This window comes from Paramormyrops kingsleyae, chromosome 13, assembly GCF_048594095.1.
Source record: "Paramormyrops kingsleyae isolate MSU_618 chromosome 13, PKINGS_0.4, whole genome shotgun sequence".
In the NCBI taxonomy this organism is placed as follows: Eukaryota; Metazoa; Chordata; class Actinopteri; order Osteoglossiformes; family Mormyridae; genus Paramormyrops; species Paramormyrops kingsleyae.
The window spans coordinates 12286207-12306476 of NC_132809.1; the positions used below are offsets into that span (position 1 = coordinate 12286207).

General features: G+C 48.8%; 1 protein-coding gene across 2 annotated transcripts in view; it reads left to right on the top strand.

Moving 5' to 3' along the window:
• b4galnt4a (beta-1,4-N-acetyl-galactosaminyl transferase 4a) overlaps window positions 1–20270 on the top strand; it is a 116847-nt gene that overhangs the window by 62589 nt on the left and 33988 nt on the right. For both annotated transcript variants that reach the window (XM_072698213.1, XM_072698212.1), the window contains exons 5-8: window positions 9640–9738; window positions 16915–17010; window positions 17507–17597; window positions 18282–18382. In XM_072698213.1, the coding sequence (XP_072554314.1) occupies window positions 9640–9738; window positions 16915–17010; window positions 17507–17597; window positions 18282–18382 (387 nt within the window). The remainder of the gene's footprint in view (window positions 1–9639; window positions 9739–16914; window positions 17011–17506; window positions 17598–18281; window positions 18383–20270) is intronic.

A 20270-nucleotide genomic window follows, 5' to 3' on the forward strand; every position in this document is an offset into this window, starting at 1 on the left:
AGTCGTTTTGAGCATGGTGTTCATAATGGACAATTCTTGACTTGCAAGACAGTCTGATAACATTCCATAACTTGGATTTAGATCCCAGAGCCATTCTTCCTCATAAGACCCCCTCCATCAAGACCACAGAGTCTGTGTGCTGCACTCTTTCAAGCACATCGCCCATTTTCTCTAAGGTGGCTCGCTCCTCCAGTCTCCGTTTCATCACATACACACAGACAACAGTCAGAGTTTTGCAACTTGCGCTCACATAGAGGCAACCCCCTTATTCACTGGGAGAAGCTCCAGCAGCAGAGCCTGGGACTTGTAAGTATCTCCACATCCACTGAGATCTTTCACAATCTCCAGATCAAGCAGTTTGGTTCCAAAGCCCACACTGCTGGCAGATTCTATCTAGCTAATACCTTTTGGTTTCCCACACTAGCTCAGACTCCCTCCCCCCAGTGTCTCTTGCTAAAGCTAATCCCTCTGGGTCCTTCTTGCTGGTGTTTGCTGCCTCGACGCCACTTCACCTGACCCCCACCTGTCATTTTGTGGGTTTATGCTTATAGAAATATAGTCCTGAGAAGTATTTGTTTATGTCCCTGTGTGTGTGATCTGCTAGCTCATTCGTGAGCGCGTGCGTGCACACACACACACACGCACACACACACACACACCTTAATTTATTGATTTGATTTGCTCTATACCAAAATGTCACTGGTTGGAACAGATCCAGGGCAGAACATGTCGAATGCAGTGCTAAAAAACCCCTGGTGTTTATTCAGCAGTGCAAGCTTCATACAGTACAGGATTGGCAGTTAAAATGGGAGAACAGCAGTAGGGTAAAGCACGATATGATGAAGCATCCAGTAAGAGTGGCCAGGGAATAAGCAGAATCCCAGGGGAAGGTCCATAAAATATGCCAGTTAGAGATCTGGGCAAAGAAAGGTTTTTGGGGTGGTGGCCAGTGACTCCTGGTGGTCATTCCTGGGGGGGGGGGGGGTAAACTCTTCCCACAGCCTCATTCTCCCAGATTGAGGCCAGTGGGCTGCCTTTATACTCCCTGGAGGGCCCGCCCGATTCTGGCTGGTTGTCCACCAGTGTGCATTTGACATTCCTCACAAGGAGCCGTTTGCTATTGACGGGAGCTGTCCGCTGTTCAGGTGCTGAAAGCGGTGTGGAAGAACGTGCACCCTGGCAGGGTTATTAATGTTCCGGAGCGGCGTGCACACGGCCTGCTGTTCAGCCTCCCCCTGACCGCGCCGTGCCGCTTTCCGGAGCCGCTCGGCCTGTCCCATGAGGGCCAGGGACTGATTATTGGCGGTTACAGAGGCCACCGTCACCACTTGGAGTCGGGAGTCATGTGCCACTTTCAGTGCGAGTGCTGGATTCCTTTCACTTTATTGTTAAATAAAAGCCCCCCGGCCCTCTGCCCTTCAAGGGTCCCAAGTCATGAATGTTAAGGAGGGCCCCGCTAAGTGCCACCCTGAGCGCTGAGTGCACAGAGCGGCGGGGGAGGGGTGATGGCAGCCTTGGACAGACACATGTGACTCTGATTGGCACCCCCAGCTCCTGCCCGTCATGTTTAGCTACGCTCCTTCCATTCAGGTGCCAGAGCTCATCCAGCTTAATTATCTAGCTTCATGAGAGCTTAAAATGACCCAATATCTACAGTCTGGTGCAGGAGAAACCAGATACAGAGTAGCAGCTGAAGACCCTGGTTTGCACACTTCTGCAATTTAGCTTTTACTCAAATTGCTTTCACAAAAAAACCTATGCAATTTAAACGTTTTTTGCCCATCCTAAATTTATTATAAATGCAGCATTTTTGGTGTTCGCTGAAGGGTAAGAATGGAGAATTAAATATTTATTAACTTGGGTTTTTGCCCTGTATCTCAGGATGCGGAAAACCAAGATATGATTGTGCTCATGGATCGTTTTGCTTCACTTGTTGACAAATGACTTGAAAAATAAGCCCCAGACTCCTGCTTTCAGCCTTCCTTGTTTGTACTTAACGAGGAGAATTAATTAACCTCATTGATATTCTGTGGCTCTGTCTCCAGCTGTTTCCTGATGTCAGAATCCATCTGGGTTGTTATTTCCGACTTGTCTGTAACCTGGTGTGAAGAATAAAGGGCTCATTTATTTATTCATTAAGTCTTTGGTGTGTAGGTCAGCAACACCAACCTGGGTGGAGCATTAAAATTTTATTGACTTCAGGGTGGATATTTGGCCAGGAGAGATTTGAGGAAGCTATGTGATGCTCCCTCATTGTATGAATATGAAACTGGAGGCACATTGTAGACATTGATTGAAGCTCTTCCAAAGGTATGCTGTCATTTGGGTTTAAGTGAGGTAATAGCCAACGTAACTGAGATGGATGCCATCTGTGCACCATCTCCAGCCTAAACTAACTTCTATTTCTAACCATCCACCTCATTTACAAGAACTATTCTGATCATGCAGCCCTCACAGACAGAATGCACTATATGGACATTATTGGGACACACCTCTTAGTCATTGAATTCAGATATTTGATTCAGACCCATTGCCATAGGTGTATGAAACCAAGCACCTAGGCATGCAGTCAGGTTTACAAACATTTGTGAAAGAATGTGTCATTCTGTAAAGTGAGGTGGAGGAGGGATAATGGTATGGGGTTGTTTCTCCGGGACTGGGCTGTGTTCCAGTGAAGGGAACTATTAATGCTTCAGCATGCCAGGACATTGTGGACAATTCTATGCTTCCAGCTTTGTGGTGACAGTTTGTGGGAAGGCCCTTTTCTGTTCCTGCCTGACTGTGTCCCAGTGCACAAAGCAAGGTCCATAAAGACATGGTTGGGCGAGTTTGGTGTGGAAGAACTTGACTGGCCAACACAGAGCCCTGACCTCAACCTCACTGAACGCCTTTGGATGAACTAGAATGGAGATTGCAAGCCAAGCCTTCACATCTAATATCAGTGCCTGACCTCACAGATGCTCTTCTGAATGAATGAACTGATATTCCCACAGACACCCTCCAAAGTCTTATAGAAAGCCTTCACATAAGAGTGGCAGCCGTTATAGCTGCAAGGGGGAACCAGCTCCATATTAATGCCTATGGATTTACATGGGGCGTCAGGTGTGAGGGCCAGGTGTCCCAATACTTTTGTCAATATAGTGTATGTATGTTTTATAGAAAAGGGGGGGGGGGGTTGGGAGGGGACACCAAAATGGAGTGTATGAATGGGGGGATATCCATGTTTGTCTGAGTACCTGTGGCCAGTCAAAGACATTGTTGAACAGTGCTGCTTTTACACAGGGCTGGACAGAGATGGGTGCACACTGGTGAAAAAAGCGGCATTTAGGGCCTTTAAAGTTTGTGCATAAAAGTCACATTAAAGAGTCTGGAAAAAACGCACGCCCAGTCCCCCCCCCCACTCCCATACATATGTGCCGACTTTTAGGTTTTGCCCTGGGTGTTCACTAGGCTTGGGCGGTGTCTCATCGTGTTACACCACGGTATACTGTATTTTGACAGCATTTTCTGGTTCCCGGAAGACTTCCCCATGCTGCATTTCGCCAAATGACAAATTACAGGGTGGCCCCACCTCCAGTCGGTTAATTTTGTCAGCGACTATTCAAAATACCATGGCAGACCCATAATGCCACAGTATATGCAGGATACTGTCTTACCGTAATAGCACCCAAGCCCAGTGTCCGTAGCCGTGTGCCCTGTTTTTGCTCACCGTCACTGTGCACTGGAAACGCCATTACGGAAGCATCGAATGGGAGGTGGCAGGACTTGCTTTGCCTAGCCGAACGTTTGCAGCTCCCACATAAACATTCGCTGTTGCTCAGCTGGTGCTTTTATCTAAAGAGGCTTTTAACCAAAGCAGTAACAAAATTGCCACCCGTTTACGCAGCTCGGTATTTTTGCCGCCAGCGGTCCCGCCCCCGCACTGCGCCTGAGGCGCCGCTCAGCCCACGTCTCGGCCCGAGCCGTCGGCTTGGCTGGTTCGCCGTCGCGGGACGAGCGGCGCAGTAAGACGTGCGGCGCCTGGTGACCGGCACGTCACACGCGCTCCCTGACTTTCTCAACTTTCTTTTTCTGATGCAATGAGAGGAAAAGAGCAGCTCGCCGTGCGGCAGCAGGTCCCGTCTGCGGAGCGCCGTGACGTGGCTGCTGAGAGGTCCTGCTCGTCCGCAGCGCTGCGGTCCTGTCACAAAGGGGGAAGCAGCATTGGCCGGTGCTGCCTGAACAAAGTAAACCTTATATTCTTTGGGAACATTACTGCTTTCTGTGGGGACTTTGTCACTCTGTATTATAACCTGAAATTTATATCTGGTTCCTCACACTGTGTACAAGTTTCTGATGCCGGGTTACTGTAGCGCTAATCCCGAGGTGTTACCTTATATAACTCCTCTGTTGGTACATTTAAATCGACCTCAAAGTTAACCCCCAAAAATATCTCCTGTTACATACCTGTTCACATATTGCTAGAAGGTGTCTGACTGGGTGTGAGAACAAACATACTCAGGGAATAGTGGTTTCACAAGCTTTGGCCCCAGAGAGGCAAATTTTATTCTGTTGAGCCTCAGGGAAGCGGGATATGGGGAGGAGAGAGAGGGAGAAAAAGCAGCAGTTTGCTACCAAAAAAGGAAGTAACGTAAAAAACAGGAGGTGACCCACGGAAGCGAGGGCTGGTCTCTGACTGCAGTCGGTGAGGCTGGCAGTAGGACGTCGTCCTCGCTGTCCCTGCTTGACGGAAGAGGGCACATCCAAATAGCGCTTGCAGCTGTTGTGTTGCTGTGTTGGGGACGGGTCGTCACAGCCATGTACCGCCTAGATGCCCTAAACACGGCTGCTGACATTGTGACAGGTGTTCGCTGTCTGTCATGGTGCTGGAGCAGCAGGCATGTGCGGGGCCCCTGTGTGAGGCCCCCAGGGGCTGCTGTCATGGCTGTCTGTCAGGGTGCTGGAGCGGCGGGCATGTGCGGGGCCCCTTTGTGATGGCCCCCAGGGGCTGCTGTCATGGCTGTCTGTCAGGGTGCTGGAGCGGCGGGCATGTGCGGGGCCCCTGTGTGAGGCCCCCAGGGGCCACTATCATGGCTGTCTGTCAGGGTGCCGGAGCAGCGGGCATATGGGGGGCCCCTGTGTGTGGGTCCCCCAGGGGCCACTATCATGGCTGTCTGTCAGGGTGCGAAACCGACGGGCATGTGCGGGGCCCCTGTGTGTGGGGCCCCCAGGGGCCACTGTCATGGCTGTCTGTCAGGGTGCCGGAGCAGTGGGCATGTGCGGGGCCCCTGTGTGAGGTCCCCAGGGGCCACTATCATGGCTGTCTGTCAGGGTGCGAAACCGACGGGCATGTGCGGGGCCCCTGTGTGTTGGGCCCCCAGGGGCCGCTGCAACGGGCTCAGTGCATTCACGCTTTTGGTTAAAAAACCATATTAACTAGTAGTAACTGGTTACTATTTAGCAAGTAATTAGTAATTATCTGTAACTAGTAACACATTCACAGTCGCAGTCATAAGTTTTTATACTAGTAATAAGTTCTTTATCCAGCTGCTCTTGTTGAGGTTTAATGTGTAATGGACTGTAAGTTTCTATGTAGCCAGAGTAGCCCAGAGAGGAATTTCACCAGAAATTTCAAGATGCTGTCCACACAGATGACACCCCCACCCCGTTTCACCTTGGAACTGTCACCAGGAGAGACTGTAACATCCACGAGGACATGACTTATGTCCGACGCACACGCTTGGCTATGTGACACGTGAAGGCCTTCAGACAGCTGACAGCGTGTTACATGGGAAAACCCAAACACTGACCAATCACGGCAAGCTCAGGCGTGAGCCCACCCCCTTAGTGGTGGAGGGTGCTGGGGTCACAGGGTGTGCTGTGAGTAGGGGGCGTCCCCCAGCCTCCATTTAATAACTAAAATACTCACAACATCATCCAGAAATCAGCATTATTCATATTCAAGAGAATACAAACGATTATTTACTTACAGCTTTCTCTGAATTTTAAATGCCAATATTCTGTACAGAACGTTGCAGTAGGCACAGTAAATAAAAATAAATTATAGTACTAAATGAAACATGACTAGAGAATAAAATATGGCATTAATTAATAGGTAGTAAATGTTCTTACGGTGGTGTATGAAGAATCCACTGTGTAATTTGTTTTTTTGCCGTAATCCCCTGCCCAGGCAGCTGGAACGGCTAAACGTGCATCGAGCTTCTGTCATGGGGACTCAAGCCATTATAATATATTATTTACAGCTGAAGTTGGATTTTACACTGCTATAAACTACATTTTCAAACTATATAACTTAACGTACCAGTTGTCAGTAGCATAATGTGCAATAACAAATAAAACGTGACCGATAAGTTGGTTGAAATCAAAAGTGCATAACAGTGAAAGATTGAAGCAGATTTGTAGGACTCTCCCTTTGGCTGCACGTGTGGAGATGTTGTGAGATGGTTTGATGCAGTGCGCCGTTCAGGGCCGTTCACTGTGCTTCTGTGTCACTCCCTGCCGCTGGGAGCTGTGTTTACCAGAGCGCTTTGCGTACGCGGTGTGGGTGCCAATACACACGAGAAATATGACATGGGGGTAACGTGTCTCTTTCAACCCCCCTACTGAAGATGCATGAGGGGAAAGGAGCTCTTTATATGGCGGGTTAGATAGACAGCATGTCCACAGGTATGAATGTGGCCCCTTAGTCTGCCTGGGTTTGGCGGTTCACTGAGTGCTGGAGAAAAACTGAAGGTGCTTCAATTGCCAACAAGAAAAAGGATTGATGTCATATGGAAAAAAAAGTGTGATTTGACAATCTGGTCAGGGTCGTGAGTAGAGTTGCTACGGATCCCGTATTAAATGGTGTCATCTTGTAAAAAAAAAAAAATTAATAGCTGTGTCCCATTTTAACCAATACAGGATGCGATTTGTCCCATATTTTTGTATCCAGACCAAAATGCGATAAAATCTGGACCTCGCAATCGCATTGTACCGATTCCCCAGCCCCTGTAAGAGGGAAGTTGGGATCCCTTCATTCTTCAGACTGAAACTGGTCCCTTAGTCACAAGGGACCCAGAGCTGTTCCCAGCTAGTGTGGGGCTCACCAGCTGTTTAGAGACACCGTTAAGTCAAACTGCATGTCTTTGAAACCCAGATGACTCAGAGTGAACATGCAAACTCCACCCACACGGAACACTGATGGGGTTCAGACCCCCAAGCATGGCAACGTGACGCAGCAGTGCTGCCCCCAGAGCCTGCGAGCCACCCAGAGAGTCGGTCAAACTGGACATTGTTTTGACCTGAGATGGGCTGGTGTCACATCCAGGGCACGCCGCTGCCTTGTGCCCTGTGCCAGTGCTTCTCAAACCAGTCCGCAGGGATGCCCAGACAGTCCACGGTTTTGCTCCCTCCCAACTTGGGAGAGAGCAAAAACGAGGATCGACTGGGGGCCCCGAGGACTGGTTTGAGAAGCACTGCACTGTGCTGCCTTACAATGGAAGAAGGATGGATGGGTGGATGGATTGATTGATTGTTTGTTGTTACGGCTCTGTCAGACTCACTATTCTCTTAGAAAGTTTTATTAACACAATGAATGATTAGTTCCCTTTCAGTTTTGAATCAGCAGTTTTATGACTTGCGCCCACCTTGCCGTTAGCCATTCTCCCAGTCTGTTTTATCTTTATCTTTGGTCACTTAAAGGCAGTTATATGAAATAATCCCACTAATTGGAAACGATTTCTGCATAGTCCCTTAGCCACAGCCGCGAGTGTAAAATCGCATTAAAAGCTGTATCATGAATTACTGCCTATCTGTGAAGCTAATTATAATTCAGACAGTTTGTAGTCTTTACATAACCATCATGCAGTTCAATATCTTGCAATTCCAATAAGCATTTTAGTCATTTTCTCATAATTTCCCAGAGCAAAAGTTTTATGATGAACCTCAGCCCATAATAAAATCATAATAAACGCAGAGGAAAATAAAAATGTTTGCTGTGGGTGACAGTATGAATGGAAGACAGTATGGCAGCTGGCCTTAGATATGCAGAACTGGGCGTGAATTTTTCCATCCACATACTGCACTTATAGGCCCTGAGGCTGAAGCCCAGGGAATGGAACATCCTTCATGACATTTAAGTCACTATTAAATATTATTCACTATATTCAGATTATATTATTATATTATAGTGCAGTTCATAAATATATAGTATGGCATTCCAAGAAAATAATGTTTTGTGGTTTAAATATGATCCCAATTTTCCTGATGATTTGGTGTTTTCGTCCGAAGTAGCTCTTTCTCCCGTTCGTACAGCTGAATAAGGCCGGTCACGTTGGTTTTTTTGTTCCCGACGACTCCAGAGGATCTCTTATGGGGATGACCTTGGGATTACAGCATCTGCTGTCCATGATTTCCGATCTGAAACAGTCTCCCGCTCTCATGTCCTGTGCGCCAGGAGACTCCTGCAAGCTGTCACACACACACCTCATGATATCTGACAGCCCTATATCTGAGACGAGTTCAAAGTGACTCGAACATTTTGGAGTCATTAGATGTTTTCCAACTCTCCTATTTTACTGGGGATTTCATGCTCTCTTCATCTGCCACCAACTGCTGGTTTTACGTTACAACATCGGCACTTTTTACCTGCGAGGTGCCTTTTAAAACGCCTTATTGTGTGTTTGCCTGCGGCAGTTCTGCATCTATTTGGAACTTGCAACAGCTTTGAACTAAACAAGTTCTTCAGGACCTGAGCTTCTTCTCACACAGGCCTCTACAGTCTGTTGGACCTTTTCTTAAGTAAATGCTTCAAACTCCTGCAAATGAGTGAGCCTCATGATGCCGTACGTTAATGGTTTTCGACTGGTCCCACATGACAGGTCCCCCAAGATTCCGTGGTTATAACGTCACGGCCCAAAAAACACTGCCTTCCATGATTCAAAGATGATTAAACTGCATTGTGCTTATGCTGGTGATTGAGGGGGGAGCGTTGGATTAAAGCAAAAACAGCAAAGGGGGAAGGAATTCCAGCCCTGTCGCTTAGCATCATTTTGATCGTTACGTGTCTTCATCCCACTCAACAAATGTCAACACTCAGTCTTCAGCACATGCAACATCATGCTTTGGTTATCATCAGCTTACTAGAATTGAGAGGATAAAACGATACTATTTCAAAGTGTTCCCTTATCTCTGATTTTCTGGAACTGGAAGTATTTGGGTGGTAATAATGGATTGTTTTTTACGTGGTTAAAGCCGCTCTGATTTGTCTGCAGTGATACCGATGTCACAGTAACATAGAAAGCAATTTTTCACTTCCTTTATGAGTATGTTTCGTTTTATTATTTTCCCCCACTGAATGATATGTTGTTTGGCATAATCGTATAAATGACAGCTATGCAGGCATAGAAAAAAACTGTCAAATTGACGTCTAATTCTATTTTTGATTATACTTAGTCAAATGTTGCGAGTTTTTGTGTTACATAAAAAATGAGGAATACATTTGCGATTTTCAGCAGACTTGTTGCATGACTGTGCACAAGGGTCACAAAACGAAATTTCCCTAGTCACCACACCTTAGGGAGCGTAACTCGAGGAGATGATCCCTTACTCTCTGGGCGATTAACCCTTTTGAATCTTAAACCCTCTCTCTCTGTCTTACAGGAGGAAGAGCCCAACGGGCTGGGAGAGGAGAGCCGAGAGCTGATAGAAGTCAGGAAGTTCCTGAGGCAGAAGCAGAAGAAGCTCAGATGGAAGCTGGAGGTGATGACCGCTGTGGTCTTCTCTAAGGGGCATCTAGCCAATAAGGGATCCAATACATACCCACTACCTCACCATTCGGCCATGATTACACAGTCAATAATCATGGATTCTCTGCTTTTCTTGATTTAATAATATTCCGTCGCCCTTTGCAACCAGCCGAAGTGCGACTCTTTGAAAGGCGTGTAAATAAGGTACCAGGAAGAGCCATCAGCCCTACACTTGTTTCGGAATCGCTATTCTCGGGAATGGCAGTGGCACAGAACTCCGCATCAGTAGGGGGAAATGTGCAGGAAGCCTCCCATAGCATAAAGGTACAATGGATGACTGAGGATTTAAGGACGTTGCCCCCTGTAGGTGCACACTGGTGCTGTAATGTGCTGTTCTATGGCTGCCATAAGTGCTGAAGGCTCCTTGAGTGGCCACACAGCACCAAATGTCACCGGAATGCAGCACGTACAATTTATTCCCCATGTGAATTATTGATAATTCTTGATCGAGGGGAAGGGGACTTGCGTGACAATAACCCCGACCTGGTGGGTCACCCTCCGTCGATCAGGCGGGGGGGGGGGGGGGGGGGTAATGCGTTTGGGGAGAATTTGTGGGGGATAGATTTATCGAACAATATTTAAAATTTTCATAAAGATTCTCTGGAAATTCCCTCATAACCCTGCCGGGGACGTCTGCCACCAGAACCCCCTGACTGGGCTTAGAGTTCGTCTCTGAGCATCAGTAAGATTTGTGGTGTTTAGTTAAACTTTACCGAACCTCAATTAGGATTCAAGTTGTGAATTGCATGTTAATTTACATATAATCTCCCAGTGCCATCTGTTAAATTAACATTTTTTTAAATTAATATTGTATAACGAAATGGAAATGATTACTGTCATTTGATATTCACATCCATGATTTATTGCTTGGTCGGGTCTTGGGCTTGATGAGTTGAGGAATGGACTAAAAACACAAAACTGCATTCAGCTTTTCTGTCTTTCCTTTCTGTCTGTCTGTGAATGGCATCTTTGTAAGGATGGGAGTGGCACTGCAGGTAGGATATCGGACAAGCTGCTCAGAATGTTCCCCTGTTCTTCTCAGAGGCGTACTTCATGAAACATGCTGCACGGGCTGTTTGTTTAGCAGATCTGTATTCAGTAACAGAGCTTGGAAGTCCCAGGTGTATGAACAGTGAGATGCTGTTTCAGGAGAGTCAGAGTGGCAAATTCCTGCCTGTAATTCGAGGCTGGAGAACTCGCTGCTGAATGCCGTTGCCTGGAAATGACAGCGCTAATCCGCTGGCTAGCTCACTACACCGAAACCCTGATTAGGTTTGGTGAGGTTTCTGGCCAGCAGTATAGGTGTTTGGCATGATGATGCTTTAATTCGAAGCACACATTCCTTAGGTCTGTCATTACGCTGTTTTGTTGCCTTTCTGATGGATGGTGTTGACATTGCGCAACAGCACAATGCTTTTCCATTATGATGCTAATGCTGATATTGAATGTAGAATAGTGGTAACTCTTCAGATGTGCCTTTAACACTCCTGCCAGTGTCCTTGAGGTATCTTGGAGGCCCCAAGCTGTCATTGGCACAGACAGACAGACAGACACACAGACAGACACACAGACAGACACACAGACAGACACACAGAGTCGTCTAGCAAGGTACAACTGCTTTCTGATCAAGGTGTATAACTCCATACTGCCCCCTACAGCCTACTATGCTCTACACTCCTAAGAGGAAGAAGAAGATCTAGAATTTGACAATTGTTCCCCGTTCAGGGCTCCTTCCCCCCCTTCTACCATCTGTACACCACCCCCCCACACACCCTGAAGAAGCAGGAGGAGGAGGAGGCTTAATGAAGCAGGGTCTTCTTCATCTCCTTCTTCCCCTTCTCCCTCTTTGATACCTTTTTTCCAGCTTCCTGCGCATCTCTTGCTGCTTCTTCCTGCATGTGTGAAGGCCACAGTGCTCTTCCTCCTGGCTTGTCTTCCCCAGCTCATCTGGGGTGTGTGGGGGGGGGGGGTTCTCCCCGGCTGCCGATGGTCTTTGTTTTCCGCACGATGATTTACAAGCTCGTCCCCCATCCTGTCGCTGAACGCCATTATAGGGCCGTTGGGGAGCGGCTGGTGCATAAAATGCATCACGGCGGCATCGGCGAGAGATACAGGGATGGGGCCTAATGGGACAATATCCAGCAAGGCGTCCATTACTGTGTAGTTTCATGGGACATTTTATCATCTATGGGTTGCTTTTTATTTTTTTCTTATGGACATTTGTTTGCATACGGCACTTTAAAGGCTCGTCCTACTGGAAGAAGGTGGAAGGGGGTGGTGCAGGATGGGGGAGGGGGGGGCGGTGAGCAGGCTGTAAACACACTGGCGGAGCCCACAGACACTCGCGTGTGTTTGCAGGGTGCCGTACCAGCCGAGCCAGAGACGGTGTTCGGCAAACAGCATGCGCTCGGGAAGGTTGCTCTGTTGCCTCATAGCGCCCAGTGTCGGCTGAGCGTCTGGGGACGTGATTGAGAGTGACGTCACCCCGGGCAGGCTAGGGTGCCTGGCTGTGCAGGAAGGGCTCCGGCTGTCTCTCACCAGGGCCCGTTGATGCGCCATGCGCCCCTTCTGCACCCCGCCCACCGGTCTGGGCTGCAATTAATGCATCTTGCAGCTATATATAGAGCCCTCGCCTGGTGGGACTAGTGAGGCGAGATGGGCGGCAGGGAGAGCTTTCTGACAGATGGAGATAGACACACAAGCACGTTCCCTCCTGTCGCTCCCCTTTTTCCACTCACTCTCCCTCTCTCCCTCTCTTCTTCTCCCTCTCTCTCCCTCTCCATCCCTGTCTCCCTCACTCCCCTTCTCTCTCTCTCCCACTCTCTCCCTCTCTTCCTGTCCCCCCTTTCTCTCCCTGTCTCCCTCTCTCTCCCTCTCCATCACTGTCTCTCTCACTCTCCTTCTTTCTCCCTGACCCGCTCTTGTCTTCCTGTCTGTCTTACTCTCCCTCTCTCCCTCTCTCCCTGACCTCCCTCTTTCTGTCTCCCTCTCTACCTCTTTCTCTCCCTCCATGTCTTTCTCGTTTCTGACATGAGAACACCAGTGAATTGTTCATTATTATTATTATTATTATTACTATTATTATTATTATTATTATTATTATTGTTATCTTTATAATTTTGCACGCTCTCCATAGCCAGGAAAGACAGCATAGCAAATTCTGATGGATATTTTAATGAAAATGCAGGTGTTTTCTTGGACTTGGCATTTAAAAACATAAAAATGTAGCCCACATTGTGTTTTTTTCTTAAATCAAATCATTTTGCCACGGACACGGGCGAGGTTGACATTCCTGTCTGTGACAGCTTGCTCCTTCCCATGATGGAGGTGGATACCTGCAGCAGACAGGCGCAGGGCCTTCTGGGGAAAAGGCCTGTTAGCTTCAGGGGGGCCTGCGTGCCGCTTAAATCACCATAGCATGAGCTCCGGCGGTGTGAGGGAAGGGCTAATTCAGTGTAGATTTCAGAGAGGCGAAAAGGGCCTTCTGTGGCAGTGGGGCTCGGGGGTGGGGGTGGACATCCAGTGAGGTGGCAGTTTTCTGCAGCTTTCTATTACCATCTGTCCCACACCACCCTGCAACTGGTACTCTTTCTGGAAAAGCCCCCCCCCCCCCCTCCCAAATTGATCTATGTTTCTGAAGGGATATTTTCTCTCTTCCAGCTCCAGTATCTAATTATATAAACTAAGCCCCAAAATATATTTCACATGAAGTCTGTATTTATAACATATTATTTTCATATTTTTGCAGTTTAGGTTATAAGTGTCCTGGTGGATGCATGTGCAGCAGTGCGGTATATATACATGCCCATCACTGCCTGTGCTGGATGTGAATGTGTGCGCAGTGCGGTGTATATACATGCCGGTCACCGCCTGTGCTAGATGTGAATGTGTGTGCAGTGTGGTGTATATACATGCCCATCACTGCCTGTGCTGGATGTGAATGTGTGCGCAGTGCGGTGTATATACATGCCGGTCACCGCCTGTGCTAGATGTGAATGTATGTGCAGTGTGGTGTATATACATGCCCATCACTGCCTGTGCTGGATGTGAATGTGTGCGCAGTGCGGTGTATATACATGCCGGTCACCGCCTGTGCTGGATGTGAATGTGTGCGCAGTGCGGTGTATATACATGCCCATCACCGCCTGTGCTGGATGTGAATGTGTGCGTAGTGCGGTGTATATGCATGCCGGTCACCGCCTGTGCTGGATGTGAATGTGTGTGCAGTGCGGTGTATATACATGCCGGTCACCGCCTGTGCTGGATGTGGATGTGTGCGCAGTGCGGTGTATATACATGCCGGTCACCGCCTGTGCTGGATGTGAATGTGTGTACAGTGCGGTGTATATACATGCCCGTCACCGCCTGTGCTGGATGTGAATGTGTGCGCAGTGCGGTGTATATACATGCAGGTCACCGCCTGTGCTGGGTGTGAATGTGTGCGCAGTGCGGTGTATATACATGCCCATCACCTGCACGATGTGATACCCGTCACCGCCTGTGCTGGGTGTGAATGTGTGTGCAGTGCGGTGTATATATATGCCTGTCACCGCCTGTGCTGGGTGTGAATGTGTGCGCAGTGCGGTGTATATATATGCCTGTCACCGCCTGTGCTGGGTGTGAATGTGTGTGCAGTGCGGTGTATATATATGCCTGTCACCGCCTGTGCTGGGTGTGAATGTGTGTGCAGTGCGGTGTATATATATGCCTGTCACCGCCTGTGCTGGGTGTGAATGTGTGTGCAGTGCGGTGTATATATATGCCTGTCACCGCCTGTGCTGGGTGTGAATGTGTGTGCAGTGCGGTGTATATATATGCCTGTCGCCGCCTGTGCTGGGTGTGAATGTGTGTGCAGTGCGGTGTATATATATGCCTGTCGCCGCCTGTGCTGGGTGTGAATGTGTGTGCAGTGCGGTGTATATATATGCCTGTCGCCGCCTGTGCTGGGTGTGAATGTGTGTGCAGTGCGGTGTATATATATGCCTGTCGCCGCCCCGTACTGAATACGATAAGAGCTGCAACTCCTGAAACTCCAGCCGAACTTAGAGACCAGGAGGGGGTCAGGTCTGGTTGCCCTGGACTCTCCGGAAAACGGATGGCCAGGAATTGAGGCCAGAGGGGAGAGCAGGCTGCTATTTCTGATGCCGCTTTCCGTAACCGCGGTGGGACCCGGTGGGCCGGTGAAGCGGCAGCTGGCTGAGGCCCGGGCGGGAAACCATTGGGGAGGCGTCCTCACGGACAGCGCTGCCGACAGCTGGCCAACAAGCGTGCTGGAAGCTGCTTGTTAGTTGGGGGGGGGGGCGGGGTTTGTGTTTCCATGGGGATCTGGCTGAGAGGAAGCAGGCGACAAGGTGACATGTGATCGAGTGTGATAGAGGTTTCCCATCTGAGTCCGATCGCATGGTGTGTTGGGAAGTGTGGCTTCATGACGCCTGTGCGTGTAGTGGCAAACTGGGACACCCCCGCCCCCCCATCCCAATCTGCGGGTAACAAACTAAGCCATTTGCTAAGGAATGTAAAACATTTAATAACCAAACTGAACTGAATGAACACTAAAGATGAAATATACTGATTTATGTTCCTAACAAACAACTGGTGGATGTAGTATACGATATGGAAGCAGACAGCTTTTTGCTAATTAAAAGATGAAACAATGACTAATAGTGACCATTTCAAAGGAAATTTCAAAGGACCCAGTGGGTCAGGCTCAGTGGGTGGCGTAAATCCCAGTTGCCCCGGGAGCAGCAAACATTACCGGTGAGCAACGTCAATTTCTCCCCGCTGGCTCCAGAAGTGCCCTGATGGTGCTACACAGTAACAACTGACAGGAAACACACACACACACACACACACACACACACACACACACACATGTAGGGTAAACATAACCTTATGGGGACCGCTCACACATTTCAATTGGAAAAATGCTAACGCTAACTATGACAACCCTAACCCCTACCCTGCCCTAACCATAACCATAAGTAACCTAACAAAATACAAGAGTTTTTGCATTTTTAGCTTTTTCATAGCAGTCACCGATTTTTATAAAATAGAGTTTTCCCTTATGGGGACCAGGAAACCGGTCCCCATAAGTGAAAATAAAACATATATTTATCACGATATGGGGACATTATGTCCCCATAAGGATAGGTAAACCCATTCACACACACACAGACACACACACACAGAGCAGAAGACACCCAGTATCAGGCCAGTGCAAAGGGAGGCTATGGCCCAGTGTAAAACGTGTGCGATACAGGTTAGCGCTTTGCTAACGGTGTGCAGCGCTGTCCCTTTGAAGGGCTCTGTGAGCCTGTCTCTTTGTTTAAGTACCTAATAGACGCTGTGCGACGTGTTATATGGCAGCTGGCTGTGACGCGGCGCCCAAGAGTCTGGCTTACATCAAAAGAGATAATGGCTGCATTCAAAGGAGTTTCTCATTTTATCCGAGAGCGAACATGCCGGCAGACTTTTCGGGCGTCGCCCCCGTTTCCTCCTCCTCTGTACCCTGAAGAGCGTCTCAGCGGGCTTCCCCGCAGAAGGCCGCCCAGCCCCCTTCAGCTCGGGGTCAGACACAGTTCCCCCCCTGACAGGAAGGGAAGAAAATATTATCAGGTATATTTCATGTCTGGGTATGGCAAGATCACAGGTTGGGATAGTGCAGACTGGGCCTACCAGAGATTGCAGTTTGAAACGTGAGTCCGGTTAATTGAAAATAAAAGATGTAGTGACTGTCCTGTACTGCCGCTAGAGTCTGCTCTCCTGTGACCTGTGACAGCCACCCCTCCCCCTCCCAATCCTGTCACCTCCAGCACGATCTGACCATGTAAAACCTTCCTTTTGTAATGAGCAGCTTTATGTCACCTGGGCAGCAGTAACGTCTGCCGATTCTGTGGCCTTCTCCGTCGATAAGGACGCGACGGAGATAAAGCGGCTTCATCTCCCGCCCTCCTGCTGGTTGCCAGGCCGGGCATGTCTGTTTTACTCATGTCTCGTGTGATAAGTGCTTCACATTGCCTTTTCTCTGATAATTGCTCGGTAAAGGATGTGAAATATCTGTCCGCGGTTCATATCGTTTTAAAAGCCCGCCTCTCTCTCCCTCACCCCATCTATGGCATGTTCCCTGCAGTACAAAGGGCAGGCCAACCTCCACGTTTTCGAGGACTGGTGTGGCACCTCTGTGGCCCAGCTCAGAAAGAATCTCCACTTCCCCCTGTACCCCCACGTAAGTACAGCGTTCACCCAACCTGCCTCTGGCCACCTCCCCCCCCCATCCTTTGAAATTCTCCACACAGGCCCCATTTGCCACACATATCTGTAGTTAAGATTAAAAAAAACGACGCCATAACCTGTTTGTATGTCAGTTTATTGTAGATTAACGATTTTTAAACTTCAGACTGTGTGAATAATGACCAGCCCCACAGTGTGAGGGCGTCATATATTCTTTGAAGTTTTATTTCATTTTCGTGTGCCCTGCCCCCTCTATTGTCCCATGTGGCAGCGAGCCCACAGGTGAGACAGCCAGAAGAGTGGCGTGACGGATGGGCATTTTTTTTCTTGGATCCCAAGCATCCCACTGTAGCACCGAGGGCATGGACTGGCATGGGGGAATACCAACATGAGGGAGAGGCGGGCGGGGGGGTGGGGGGGATGGGCTCATGAGGGTCTAGGAAAAAACCTGGAACTGCCCCAGTTACCAAGTACCGCGTTTGTACACGCAGACGAGGACCACGGTGAAGAAGCTGGCGGTGGCTCCCAAATGGAAGAACTACGGCCTGAGGATCTTCGGGTACATCCACCCATACAAAGACGGTAGGTGTGCGTCACGTGGCAGGCGGCCGTGCGGCTGTTCCGTGGGATTAGGGCTGATTTTTTTATCACATTGTGGGGACATTTGGTCACACACACACACACACACACACAAGATTTTAACAACTCTGAGCTATTAGTTAAGTTCTCCTCAAACGTGCTTGATGGGCCAAATGGCCTCCTCTCATTTGTAAATTTCTTATGTTCTTTCTTATGTTCACACACACACCTACCTAAGTACATGCAGCATAAACAGACATATAGATGAACACACAGAGAAATGCAGGTCCTGGCAGGTATACATACTGAGAAATGCAGGTCCTGGCAGGTATACACACAGATCCATATACATGATAGCACAGGAATACATGCACAGTAACGCACCTTGATGCTGACACACAGGCTCACGCTCACACTCAGCTGGACCTGTTCCCTGCTCGGCATGCGGCGGCTGCTTACCCATGAACTTTCCATCTGCCCTGACCCCATCTCTCTCCAGCGCGCGGAAAGCCAGCGACCTACTTCTTCACTTTCTTGCCTCTGCCGCTGCTCCTTCCTCGTCATTTATGCCTCTCAATTGTGTCAATTGTCGACGTCAAGCTGCGATCCCATGACCTCCCCCCCCCCACAGGCTTGACACGTCTCCGTAATGAGCCACTCCTTGACTCGGAATCTCTTCCCCCACAGGCGACTTCCAATTCGCCGTCGCCTCCGACGACAACTCCGAGTTCTGGCTCAGCCCTGATGATAACCCGCTGAACGCACGGCTGCTGGTGTACGTGGGACAGGTGGGTCACGCAAGCAATGGCAGTGGGGGCCGCCCCCTGACACCCGCGTTACTGATGTGAGGAAGGGGGTCGCCGGACGGATTTACATGGACGTCGGGCTCACAGAGAAACGTGTGAGGGCAAGAGTTCACAATACTAAAAACGTGTAAATGGTTCCTGGAATGAAAAGGGTAGCAGAGATACAGTGCTTCACTGGAGTATAGTGCTTCATGTCGATTCGTTAATGTAAAGTCTGAGTAAAAGCATACATCTTTAATTGCGGTGATCATTTTGAGTTAAAAGGTTTGAGGCGTTTACAGTGACATCATACGATTGGAGTGATATTACATAAAGCGAAAGTGTCGGACGCCGAGGCACAGTGGGCCTGGGAAAGGCTCTCCGCCGTCACTCTGGCTCCCCGGCACACGTGGTCACGTCTGATTGAAGCATTCTTCCTCCATACAATGAAAAGCTCCTCCTCTTTTCTCCCCTTGCCAAAAGTGGGGGCTCCATTCAGCTCCTTTGGGAGGCATTGATCTTTTTGATTATTATTATTTTTTTTAAAGAAGAGTAATTCTTAAATTATGGTGTATAAATTTCGGATTTTTTTGTGTTGAATAGTTTGGGAGATGGCAGTCGTCTGAGACTGAACCAGAACTAAAAGAGGGATTAAATTTTACCCCAGTACAACCAGTGTTGTAATCCATGTCACTCTCTGGAGTGGACCCCTAGGTGTCCCTGCAGCATGCCAGATTGAGTATAACACTGCTGCCTTACATCACTAGGTCTTGGGTTCCAAACCCACCCCCCTGCAGTGTTCTGCTTCTTCCTGTGCCTGTGTGTTTTCTCCTGCAGTCCAATCACACGCAGTGAAGCTAACTGGCATCACTGACTTATGTGTGTGTGTGTGTCCTGTGGTGAACTGGCTTCCCATTCAGGCCTTGCATCCTGCATTGCCTGGGATGAGTTCCAGACCCCCCCCCCCCCCATGACCCTGTACTGGATCAGTGGTTGGTAGATGGATGTTATTATTAGTGCTGTATTCACTAATGTGGGAATTCTGGATGGCGCATACTGTAGCATACTTGAGACCAGTGACAGTTTCCCTTAATGGCAGCCCCATAAGACACGTCGTGACCTACACTCCTCAGAGCACCTAGCTTGCCCCCACTACCCGGGGTTTTGGGCGTGTTCTCATTTCTGGGGGGGGAGGGAGGGGGGGGAGAGACACATCTGTACTTGGTGCTTCAAATCTTTTGATGGCTTTTATAACAGGAGAAGCAGAATGTCTGCTGGAGTTGCTCGTCCACCACAGCTTCAGGTTTTACATGTCATTTAACCTTGTGTTGCTCGAATTTGGGGGTAGGATTAATGGCGTAAATAGCCCTTGGAATTTAATTCAATGCCCCCTGACCCAGAAACCCCCCCAGTGCACCATTTTGACAGGGGTTAAATATTTATATTCATATGCATTGTCATGTGTTGCCATGTGACCTACAGGGCCAGCTGGGTCACGAAGCTCATCTGCTGTGATAGCCCCACTTCCCAAGGTAGAGGGGTTAGGGATATATATCAGGGGGGGTGGGGGGGGGGGGGGGGAGGCGGAGCATGTGTGTCTGCTTGTGTATTTGTTTGTTTGGGGCATGTTGTTGTGAATGTGTGGGGAGGTTATTGTATGAATGTGTGTGTGTGTGTGTGTGTGTGTGTGTGTGTGTGAGCAGGTATACCTTACCTTATGGGGACACAATGTCCCCACAACGTTATGAATACCCATTTTTTTCCATTATGGGGACCAGGAAAATCAATTTAATAAAATCTGTGACTGCAATGAAAAAACTAAAAATGCAAAAACTCTTGTATTTTGTATGGTTACTTATGATTATGGTTAGGGCAGGGTAGGGGTTAAGGT